This window comes from Mizuhopecten yessoensis, unplaced genomic scaffold, assembly GCF_002113885.1.
Source record: "Mizuhopecten yessoensis strain PY_sf001 unplaced genomic scaffold, ASM211388v2 scaffold716289, whole genome shotgun sequence".
Lineage (NCBI taxonomy): Eukaryota > Metazoa > Mollusca > Bivalvia > Pectinida > Pectinidae > Mizuhopecten > Mizuhopecten yessoensis.
In genome coordinates, this window is record NW_018480042.1 from 602,837 (window position 1) to 616,030 (window position 13,194).

The 13,194-nt window shown below is 34.6% G+C and overlaps 1 protein-coding gene and 1 long non-coding RNA gene across 3 annotated transcripts; both read left to right on the plus strand.

The window, feature by feature from the left end:
* Window positions 1-817: 817 nt before the first annotated feature.
* On the plus strand, window positions 818-3,728 carry LOC110442675 (keratin, type II cytoskeletal 1-like). 2 transcript variants are annotated; one of them, XR_002462041.1, is made up of 3 exons: window positions 818-916; window positions 1,531-1,791; window positions 3,491-3,728. XR_002462041.1 is itself a non-coding variant. In XM_021486391.1 (2 exons), exons 1-2 carry the CDS (start codon window positions 1,536-1,538, stop codon window positions 3,496-3,498), a joined length of 264 nt encoding a protein of 87 aa, XP_021342066.1. In that variant the 5' UTR covers window positions 1,531-1,535; the 3' UTR covers window positions 3,499-3,728. The 2 variants fall into 2 exon arrangements, 1 of the variants encoding a protein (XP_021342066.1); XM_021486391.1 differs by lacking the exon at window positions 818-916.
* A 5,040-nt stretch (window positions 3,729-8,768) lies between these two features.
* LOC110442662 lies at window positions 8,769-11,331 on the plus strand. Its single transcript, XR_002462040.1, has 3 exons — window positions 8,769-8,868; window positions 10,187-10,408; window positions 11,168-11,331. It is a non-coding gene; the product is annotated as an uncharacterized LOC110442662 (long non-coding RNA).
* The last annotated feature ends 1,863 nt before the right edge of the window (window positions 11,332-13,194 follow it).

Sequence of the window (13,194 nt, forward strand, 5' to 3'; positions counted from 1 at the left end):
GTACCTATGACATATGACAAAAAACAGTGTATAAACAGTTAAACATCAACTAAATATTTCTTTACCGTTTACACTAATTTACTTCAATCGGAAATAAAAAGAATACAAATATATGACGCGTCTCAAAAGAACACGCTTATACACTCAACACGTTACAAAGTGATTTTTTTTAATTTTGTTTCTACAAGAAACATAGTTTGAAAAAGTAAATATATAAATGTGTGTGCATTTGTATTGTATTTATATTGAATCATTTACCTACATTTTGTATCACACTTTTCAAATCCAGTACTCTACCACTCTGTTTTATGCACACAAACAAACAATACCTGAGTCGAACAGCTGTTAAATTGAAAAGTTTTCCTGTCCAAAATGTTGAAAAAAGTATTGATTTCTTACGTAAATTAAATCTTGTTTTAAAAATCAGATCACAATGACGACAATAAACCACCTGTTAAGTAGTTAATTACTCATTAAGCTTTCGAAAAGCAGGTCAACTGTTGTTGCATGTACATTACACGCCAGATAAAGTTGATGCTTGAATATAACTACCATATGAATTGTATGGTTTTCCATTTCGGTATTATGGTCTTTGCATATGTCATTATAGTGCAGCAATGTGTATAATGCATGTCGTACATATTTGATCAACATGTTTTGTACAAACCTAATGTACTGTTTGATGATGACTAAAGAGGTTTTATTGGTTCACATATATCCTATGCATGAGTAAATATCGTAACGGACATATAGACGTCACTGTCCACTGGTCAGTTAATGGACAGATTGACGTTTTATTGACATATCCGGAAGCGCCCACCCTTGCAAAACAAAAGGAAGTGTTCTGGTCAGTATATAAGGTTGCTTATTTCTCTTTACTACCACAATTTCCTTTGTTGATTTGCCAACCATACCGGTAAGTGCACCTTTCTGAGAGTTTGAAAAAGTACTTTGAGATACATGTATTTTATAATTCATTTCGCCACAGTTCAAAATATGAACCACTGCATTTATTGTATATAGCTTATTTTGAAATCTTAAATTACATTACAGTATATATCGATTATGCTTACTTTTAATATTGGGTTGATTTGGTTTTCATTTAAAAAAGGTATAGTTTATGTTCCCTAAAAATTAATGTTACATCTGTATCGAAAGTATAAATATATCGTTCAAATAATTTTGTCTACTACAAAATCAAGATGTATCCTATTGTAGTAATATATATATGTTTATACACACAATGTATTTATCTATTGGAAAAGTGAGGCTTTATGTATTATTTGTTAACGCTATAAGTTTGATAACTGTTTATCTATTTTCCGAAGGAAAACTAACAGCTCTTATTTAACGTGTCAATGAATTAATGAATAATACATGGTTCTGTATATAAGGTCCATACCCTCTTTAACTAAAAACAAATTGCTAAATAATGTAAAATCTTCAATCAAAAATAGCAATAGAGAACCATTGAAGGCTTTCGTGTAAATTTGTTATGTCTACATTGTTTTAAACCATGAATTCCTACAGATACAATGAAGCTTCTGGTGGCTGTTATCGCATTTGTCTGTCTGACTGAGCTCGTGCTTTGTCAGGGCAACAATTTGGGTCTGTTGGCCGCCGGTGGACTTTTAGGCTTTGCTGCATCCCGGTCAGGTTTATTCGGTGGTGGTAACCGAGGATTCTTCCCCGGAGGAGGATATGGTTACGGCAGGTTCGGTCCAGGGGGATTCGGTCATGGAGGATTCGGTCCAAGCTACGGTCCCGGTTATGGATTCCACCGTCCTTATTGTAAGATTCTTTCTGTTTTTATCGTTTCTATGTATGTTAGATATGTAATGCAAGACATATAAGCAACAGTTGTTTCATTTAATCGTCGATTACTCCTTGAGTCAGAGGTTCATCTGCCATTGGGCAAACATATAAAACATGGAAGGACAACATATCAATAAACAAAACCACTTCATTTATGTACGTAATAACACTTATAAGAACTATGTTATAAAGGACGTAATGAGTATTTAATGTCATACTAACGCTACAATATAACCATAACCAGATCAGGAACCCATCTTACTTTCACATTTCTAAAATCTCATTAAATAAAACAATAGAGCAACGAGAACGAACATTTGTTTGCACGATGTATTGTTTTTACAATTTACCCGAATATCTATCCATGATATCGTCAGTGAATATTGAGATACTTCTTACATATTGCAAATACACTCTATGACATTTATTAATATTGTCTGGTTCATTTAAATAACGAACACCTACTTAACGATAAATATATGTAAATGCATCAATATAGATAAAATTATTTGCTACACTGGTAATGTTTTATCAAAGTAAGACCGAACTGAGTATTTCATTCAAGCTAAGTATAGTAACGTACAGTTTTAGCGTGGCCTGGCATTGTGTTCCATATGACGATTGCCGAATAGGGCCATCATTGATAGCCTTCGATTAAATATTACATTGCCCGACATTTTTTGTCTGGAAAATATGACCTGCCATTTCAAATTTCAAATTATATTTTCCGTCTGGAAATAAAATGGCATTCGATTCGATGTTGCATTGTCAGGCACTCTGCGATTACGTTAAAAACAGTGTTTGGAAAGGTGAACTTTGATTTTGTTAATCATCAGTATATACTTAGTACAACTTACATGATTTCCCTTCATCTTTTGCTGCTTGCTAATTTCCTCCTTGTCTTATGAATGTGACCGTAGGTAACTCAGCGCCCAGATATTCTGTTAAAAGTTAGTAGAGTGTTATGTTCGACAATGTGAAAAAACATTTGATAGGGAAACATGATTTTTTTTGTTGGACAAACAAAAACGAATTAAAAAAATTGTCGTCGAATCGTATAAGGATTCCAGGATAACAAAATAATGTCTTAAGTATTGATGTCTTAAGTCCTCTTGGGATTGAATAATCTGAGGGAAAGTCTTACATGATTTATACACTGATAACCTAGTGCGTGTGATAATATAGTTAAACAAATCCTAATCAGATTGGATTAGATGCAGACATTTTTTGTTTATCTTCTGCGGCAAATTATAATTACATATTGAGAGCCTAAACAGGCCAAAGTAAAGTAGATATTACGTGGTCATATCAGAAAATCTTAAATAAAAATACTGTAATTTGGGTAGTCATTTTACCACAATGTTTTACGAACATAATTGTGTTATATAAATGAGAAATAAAGATTGTCAAAGCAAAGTAGATATGCATGTTCATATAAGACAATCTGAAATAAAAATACTGTTATTAGTGCAGTCATCATATCACAATGTTTTACGAACATAACTGTGTTATATAAATGAGAAATAAAGATTGTCAAAGCAAAGTAGATATACATGTTCATATAAGACAATCTGAAATAGAAATTTTGTTATTTGTGCAGTCATCATACCACAATGTTTTAAGAACATAATTGTGTTATATAAATGAGAAATAAAAAATGTCATTTCCGTTACAGATGGATAGATAAAAGTCTCATCACCTGACATTGATGTATCTGTGGACTTTATAACGCCAACCTGACAGACAAGGTTACCTACACGAATGACGCCTCGCCGTGTGTTGACACTACATCATCAACAGACTGACACGTAGCTCACCTGTAATATCTACCTGTGTTCTAAGGACTGATATTGTCTGTTACTTCTTAATATGTGAATGCCGTCTATTTATTAATAAAATGTTATTATACGTCCGACTATCGTCTGTATTTTTATATGATCGAAAAGAAGGTTAGGATGTACAATATATTTGACTTTGAGAAAAACTTGGATGAATTCTGGACAGATCCCGATTTAAAGTAAGGTCATACATCATCTTATATATAGGCTTATTTTATGTTTACCACAATGTATTTCGAACTATACTGATGTGGAAATAGAGGCAGCAATGCCTGCGTCCACTTTTATCCTATCAAATCCTATTAAATATATTTATACTTTAATTACTGTTCTACCAGTGAAATATCAGTCACTATTATTTTGGCTAAGATTAATATTTATTATATTGTCACTTGTGATAATAAAAAAATGAAAAGAAACCGTTAAGTAATAAATATGTTTGAAATTAAAGAAAAATGTAACAACTACCTTAGAAGAATGATAAGGTAACGTCAAGCTGCTTTCATTCGTGTGCTGATAGTAAATGCGTTGTGACTTTTGGCGATACAGTTGGGTTTTATGTATGTACCGCTTGTAAACATAAAGTATTCGCCTTAGGATAGGACAGGTAACGCGATGCTATTCACTCTATTGGCAAAATGATGCCTGTTGTGGATAACTCATATCAAAGTTTCCTATCCTAATTTCATTTTCCAATAACGTTATAGCATTTCTGTTGAAATCATAAATATAACACAAACACCAAATAGCCGCTGGTTTTGGAAACATATTAGTCTTATCTTATAAATGTTCAACGTCACGAAAAGAAATGACGATATTGAATATGGTGTGGTGAAAGCAGAAACAACGTTTGTCACATAATTTACTGTGTTATGCAATGAATATACACATGTCATATTTTTTGCGTATTAACCCATGTAATATGACTTATCAGCCCTGTGATTGGTTGTAAGTTTCAATTGTTTCAATTGTGACGTCACGCCTAGGACAAGTAGATGACGTCAAGGACTTACGCACTGGAGTCAAAATAGCGGATTTTTACATTTCAGGATTGCATGAAAACTGTCGTTTTACACGATTAAATGCCACAAATCTTCATAGTGTGATAAAAAAAGGATCTTACACTCGTTTTCATTTTATATGAAATAGAAACTCATATATATATATATATGCACATGTACATGTAAAACCTACATTTACCTCCTTTCAAACTGACAGACGTGGAGCAGAACAAAAGTTTGATCAAGGAAATGGGGATTTGCGTTATGTCTTACCGAAATAAAGCAATTATAGGCAACAGTGACCTCCTTCTGATATACTGAAGTAAATGTCCTTCTCATGATGTTTCCGGTCTGAAGTTCGATTATTGTCGGACTTTCACTAATTTAGCAAAGTTGAACCAATTTGTTGTACAGATGACCATATAGACAGACGGGCGGACTGCAAAAAGCACTAAATACAATAATGTTCTAAATGCTTAAGGACGAAATCCGCGCTCGCGTTTGATACAAATAGACATAACTCAACCAACTTTATCAAAATATGCAACAAACAAGAACATTAAACTTTCACACACACACACACACACATACACACACACCCATACACACACACACACACACACACACACACACACACACACANGAGACTAAGGAAATACCAGATGTGCAATAGAGTACGAGTATCCTCAGTAAATATTGCACCGATTATAGTATATATTAATAAACATTACATGTAGTATATCTCAAGTAGCTGATCTCCAGTAGATCAGGGTTTCCCTAACATTTCCCTAACATTTACCTTGGTTGAGTGTAACACTTCAGTGATCGCTGGTTTGCATGCATAACATATATAGCGTTTATAATTTGAAGGAACACGTTATTAGGAAGCCAACCAACAATGTGTTACATATCACTATAGTACCGTAAACACTTGTATTTTACGCAATTTGCATGTGCACGGTTGCTTGAGACTCTCGCTCGCATGTGAGATTTGTGGAATGGTCTGAGCTCGTTGGAAAAACAACCATATCTAGAGTGACAGCATATAATTGAGACATTTCTCCTGGTACGGAACACGCCAACGGTACATACAACGTTATGTCTCTTTCTTATGTTAATGTCTCTATAGGAAAGCATGTTTACCTGTGCTTGTATATAGACCACGATGTGCACGAGCATGCAGGTCCTTTACTGTATGTGGTGTTGTACCGTATGTACAATATTGTATACGCCTTTTACATGGGTCTGTTTCGCATTGGTTTTTTATACACACAACATATAGGTATTAGATGTCTGAGTATCTATCGAACAAGCACGTATATAGGTTGTTGTAGTTGTTGCTGTTGTTGTTATTGTTATGAGATAATATATACACGATGATCCAATACATAAATGAAGTCAGCATGAAATTGTCATTATTGGCATACCGCTATCATTGTAGATTAGTCCAGTTGTTATAAGGCGATATCTCACGGTTCTTGTAGTTAATGACGGATGATGACATTGTGATGTACAAGCGTGATAGGTTCCAATCTTACAGACGGATAGCGATCATGTATGATCAATCTGACAGACGGATAGCGATCATGTACGAACGCCTTCAGCACATCTAACTAAGTTTTTGGGGGCAAACTAAGATTCCATTGTTGGTCGTTTTTGAAGTAACGGAATATATATGTAGAATACTTCATTTGAAATTATAGAACATTTGGGTAATATGTGGCATTATTAAAATAGACAAACGCCGACTCAGTGACTGTCTATCATACAACATTTACGATATTCATGAAGTAGAATACTGCTTGCTTCCAATGTGCATATTTGTTGCGTCTTATTTTTGCGGAAAACAGTCAATAGTGCATTATGGATTTATTCGCAAAATTATTGTTATTTTCTGTAAGGTGTGAAAGCGTTTTCAACGAGTAGGCCCCTTTCCTTTCGGCTGACTAGGTTCTAAAATTTAAATTAGAATAATTATCATGCGAAAAATGAACGTAATGTAGGCACATGTCCTTGCGCCTATACAATTTCATGACAGATAGAGTACATGTATGCCAAAAACATATTACGCTGCACTTTTCAACTATTTCGTCCTTCTAGGACTTACAGCTATCGGGTAGAGGTGGAAATCAAAATAGGTCCTGTCATAAATAGTATTTAATGTAGATTGTTGCACACAACATCTTAATCAATGATGTGCATGTTGGTTCATGCGATTCCCTCATATAAATAGGCATATATCGACATACTTCATTAGCCAGTTGTGGGTTTTTTTTATTCTTTTTTTTACCACTACAAACTGTAAGTAAACATTAAAAATTTAAGTTTGTCGAATCTTTTTAAAAATTAAATAAGTCGAATCGTAAAGACAGACAAAGTAAACAGTAATCGCACCATATTGCAATTTTGTCCATTACAGTGTTTCAGTGGTACTAAGGTTCAAAAGAAAGGAAATCGATGTCCAAAATATTTTTCTAGGTACATGTTAAATATAGTAAGGATGGACAGCTGAGTATAAATCCCTTTATAACTTTACTAATTTACAATGTAATACAATAGTTATTAAAGCATTAAATCTATATTCGTATATAAATCGTCCTAAAATAAAATTCCAGCCTCCTGGTTATTGAAAATAAATTTGAGGTGAAAGCAACGTAAAAAGAAGTAACATTAACAAGGGCAGCACCGGAACCGGAAGTAGATGCAAAAAGACTAAAAAGGGACTGGAGAAACAGCAGAACTTAACATATGTATATAAAACAACTCTGACGTCGTGTACTTTTCGTCGTTTCATAATTCCTCTTACCGGAAAAAAACAGTACAGGAAGTGGATGTCTACAGTTGTCCTTTATTACATCGTTTTGTAGATATCCAGGTGAAAAGTGTAATATATCATATCAAAAGCTCAGTTTTTAGGAGAGGAGTTCCAGTTTAACATGTTTTCACATGCATGGTATATTTTGCCGAATAGTTGAGACTGCAACGTAGCATATTCTGTAAGGTCGCGAAAAAAAAAATGTGTTGCAAAATCTTGCTTCAGTTAGTTATCAGGTGATAGCAAAATACTGACTTTCTTTTCTTTTTATCACGCGTTCATGATTTTAAATTAATCTCACATACATTAGAAACGCTTCGTTTAAGTATGAATTGTATTTTTTTCACATCAAATACCAAGCATTTTTTATACAGGCGTTCAGGCGATGTCAGTGCATACCTGAATAACACCCACGTTATCACTCAGGTGACCTCTTACCTTTTCAAACGTCATTTAAACGCTCACTGAGGTACGTTGCATGATGTTTGGTTTTATTATAATTTCTCGATAATTTCTCGAACCTATTTACCGGACCCTTTCCATATTAGCAGTTTTCAAAAACTCACGTAGGCTGGTTATCAGGTGAATGTCGATTTGTAAATATAACATGAAGTTGACTCCCTTGCACTGTCGCCGTTAATACACTGTCATTTGCTCAATGGAATACTTTTAAAGGGGTTTTTTTCATTAAAGGTTCTGCAAAGATAAGATATCAAAATATATTGTTTTGGTCAGCCTGATCACTTTTCTTAGCTAAGATGTACGATTTGAAACCTGCAATAAGACATTGCATGCTATTTCGATGTTATGATATTGAGTCCGGTAAAGAGGATTTTTATAGATCCTATATCGGTAAGTAAACTTCACTTAACTTAACTTAAGATGCATCCAACCTGTCCAATTAAAAAAGTTGTTTTTTTTTTTTTTTTTCATATAATATTAAAGCTAGGTTAATAAAAAAAAAATAGTCTTTTGTGATAGTAAATACATGGTATATGGCGTACATGTAAAACGACATGACATGATACTATTGACCTCGGTTTTGCCTCGGTTAATATGTGTTTTTTTCAGGTTCAGCTCACATTATATTCACCTTTACAAAAGTCCATAATTGTATAATGTGTATACCAGCACATGTCCCTAATCACCCCTGTGGTCAGCATGCAGGTATTGTCCATTTCCGCATTACGCATAAAGTGCTCGGTCAAGCAACAACACCATTATCATCATGGTGGACATGACTAATTGGCTTGTTTTCAGTCGGCACGCCTAACGAACAAACCACAAAAAAAAACAATAATGGCAATGGTCAGTATATAAGATCCTTACGCTGAGGAAATAGAGACATTACAACAAATCCACACAGCAGAAGAATATCTTTGGTAATTCGCTGGAAAGGGTAAGCATTATTCATACATCTACAAACTTGTTTTGAGTCCTTAACTCATAGATTTTTATGGGGGTTCATAAAATATTTCACGGTATAGGAAGTTAACATGGTGGGAACAATATATATATATAGTGGTTGAAGCTTCTGTGAAAAACGATTTATACAACATCAATCACTTTATTCATAAAATTTCGTCGCTCAACAGGTAAATGGAAAATATTTGTAAATCAAATATTCATGTCCAATCGCACCATGCTATTTATTACAAATTCTTGAGGATGTAACGACACTTTTTACTGGACAATATATTTTGACTTTTGGTAATAAGCCATGCGTTAACATATTCTGTTTGTTATAAAGACCATGCACGTGCATGCTCTTCTTGCCCAATAAACCACGTACGTGCAACGCTTTTCAAAAGTCTGCGTGTATGGCTATTGAATATGTTAAAAAGATGATCCGTTTATAACTTTTCTGAGAGAAATTAGTTTTGTCGATAAGATGAACACGTGTCCTTGTGCTAATCTAAAGATTTTACGTAAATCCCACAAACAGGAAGATTTGGCGAAGTAGCCAGATCTTACGACATCTGCTGTGCTTGGCTTATTGATGAAATGAAAACAGGTCACGTGACAAACGTTTGCACGCGCAAAATAAGAGCAACATTTAAAGAATACAGTGTATTTGCCTTGCTGACGACTAAACTCGGAATTCCAAAATGTTGGCAAAATTAATTCAGTTCTAATATTTTAAAATAATGAATGCACATGCGTTAATGTTTTCAGAGGTTTCTAGGATGATAACTTATTGTACTCATACTCGTAAACCGGTCGTACCTGATCACATCAAAACTTTTCAATAACATTTCATCTGATGTGCAAAATACTAAACTGGATTTTACTTAACAATGCACGTTTCACTTTTTGCGAATAAGGCATTTGAAATCACTTTGACTTTTTGAAGAAATTAAACAGAATAACGATCTTAAAAACAATTCTGTTACATTATTTGTTACATACAGAAATCAATTACGGTGTGGTCTTTACAGCATTTAAATAGAATAGCACCAAAATAATCCTCATTAGACCCTTTTCAATCACCCTTTACGATTAAACAAATATTTGACCATGGAAGAATAAAGGCAGCAAGCATCAATTAACTAATTCACCCCTGAAAATATATTTGAACTTTTCCAATTCAAAAGTTCGAATAGCTCATTATAAAATTTCAGGGATGAATGAATTAATAAATTCAAGGAATGACGTCTAATAAAAATACTATTCTGACATAACAAAGTTTTGTAATCGATACAATTTTTATTTAACAGAAATCATGAAGTTGATTGTTGCTGTACTAGTGTGTCTGTGTCTGTCCGGAATGGTAGTGAGCCAGGGAAGATTGGGATCCTTTATTGCAGGAGGGTTGATCGGTCGCGCTCTTGGGAGAGGTAGGGGTGGTTACCACGGCTACTATCCAAGGCCCTTCTACGGAGGATATGGAGGGGGATACGGGGGATACGGGGGACACGGGGGATACAGACGCCCATACTGTAAGTATAAGACCATACCAACGATTTCGAACGACCATGAAATGTTTCTATCGTTTTGCTTCAAATTAAGGGTGTTATTTTTGTATTTCCGTTGTTCTGATGTACACGTTGGATGTACGCTATTGAAACCAATATCTTACTTCGAGACATCCGAGTTTTTCGACTTTTCAGTGTTCGAGTTATCAGAGTTTTATTAACTAAGATAAAGAAAAGATTTGGCCGGGACCGGAGAAATACTTCGAGATAAACGGGGTCTTCGAGTTAAAATAGTTCGAGATAACGAGGTCAACCTGTATGTTGATTCATATGTTGCCTTTTGATATTTTAAAGTGTATTTTAGAACAGTTTACTTTTGATTGAGCTCCTTGAATATCAGTAGGTTCTGATTGCAATACAAAACTGGAAATTAGTACTAGTCTGAATTTGTCTCACGTCTTAACCAGTTTTGCAGATGAGTATAAATCTCAGGAAAAGCAAACTTGAATGCAGTGTGAACCATTTCAATAACCAACTATTTATAAGATCTTTGGGAAAGTAAAGTCTCGTTCATGCTAGTCGATTGTGGGTTGGAAAATTCTGCCCAAGCCCTAGGGATTCAAATTGGATAAAACCCGAGACTTTCCGAGTGGTTTGCACCGACGGCTAACGAGTCAATGGACTTTAAATACCTGTAAAATATTAATATATTAATATGCTATCAATTAAATAACATATTGTGAAACATGAATAGCTGTATAACGTTAACATGTATCTTTGTAGATGGGTAAACTCTCCTGAGCGACACTGGATAATAACAGAGTTTACGAACGATCACCAGTACCCATATTACCCAAAGGAGTACGGACAACATGTTAAATGCAATGCATATATAATCGGACCTTTTTTCTTTGTTCTGTGAAATGTTTTAATCAATAAATATTTATTATAACAAATTGTTATTTTTTGTGTATTCTACTCGTTTGATTTACTTATTCGTGTCAATTTCTAGTTGTTTGTTTGTTTGGGGAATATGTATTTATATATGATATTGATAAATATGTGGGTGACCCTTATCTGATGTCCTGATGTGACAGTGTGATATATACTTTTCTCGCACCTCAGACAGAAATATCCCACGTTATACCCCATGCTAGATTTTTCTATTTCGTCAGATCTGTCTTGTAGCTTTACGTGACATTTCACAGAATTTTTACACTGCGATGTATTCATCCGCACGTTAACTGTTTTAAATTGACAATTTGCAGTAAAAATGTTCTGTTTTGTCGTTAAGTGTATAGTTTTGATATTGTTAGATATTTGATGCTGTAGATAAAATATAATCTACACTGTGAAATACGTTGTAATCTATGCAAGGACGGACTCAATTTTTACGCGGAAGCGTTCAAATGTAACTGTAGTAGTGAAGAGGTCATTATCATTTGTGGCCCAAGGCGGTATACTTGTAGTTTTGAATAGTCCTTTTCGAACTAAAAGGTGCGAGAAAAAAAGATCAATTACCTGTAACTGAGCGGGATCAGGTTATCTCAGTCTCGGGCTAAGATTCTGTAACATCCCACCCTCGGATTACGCCTCGGTTGGGATTTTGTTACAGAATCTTAACCCTCGACTGAGATAACCCGATCTCGCTCAGTTACAGGTAAATTGTATAAGTCTCACCCTAGGGTTGAGACAGGTAAGATGATCGGGGTTAGCCTGTCAATACAATTGTAATACGTCATATTAATAAAAGAATGACAACACGTTAACAATGCATCATACCCTTCAAGGTTAGATAGGTAATTTCAACCCCGGGGGAGCCTCGTGTCATTTCCGCCCCTACCCCCCGCCCCAGGCTGAGATTTCCCTTTCTCAACCCAAAATGGGTGAACAAATATATTTATCCTGATATTGATGTTCATTTGTATGAAAAATTACTTATCCTTAAACGATTTTTGCTTTTGTGGGAAACACTTCATGTTAGAAGAAAAGGGTAAGACTATAGGATTTTTTACAAAGTGAGCATCTTCTCAGCCAATGTCCGATATTAACAAATATAGTGACAATTTGGTATCGTGATATAAAGTAGCAAACGGAAACAAAGCGTCAACAAATAATAATCAAGAGTCAACATTGAAAAAAAAAGAAAACAATATGAACTGAGTAGACGTCAATACAACAACAGGCACTAAGTAGACGTCAATACAACAACAGGAACTAAGTAGACGTTAATACAACAACAGGAACTGAGTAAACGTCAATGCAACAACAGAAACTGAGTAGACGTCAATACAACAATAGGAACAGAGTAGACGTCAATACAACAACAGAAACTGAGTAGACACCAATACAACAACGAGAACTAAGTAGACGTCAATACAACAACAGAAAATGAGTAGACGTCAATACAACAATAGGAACAGAGTAGACGTCAATACAACAACGAGAACTAAGTAGACGTCAATACAACAATAGAAAATGAGTAGACGTCAATACAACAATAGGAACTGAGTAGACGTCAATACAACAATAGAAAATGAGTAGACGTCAATACAACAATAGGAACTGAGTAGACGTCAATACAACAACAGGAACTGAGCAGACGCCAAATTACCAACATGAACTGCATAGACATCAGTACAACAACAAGAACTGAGTAGACGTCAATACAACAATTGGAACAGAGTAGACGTCAATACAACAACAGAAACTGAGTAGACACCAATACAACAACGAGAACTAAGTAGACGTCAATACAACAACATAAAATGAGTAGACGTCAATACAACAATAGGAACAGAGTAGACGTC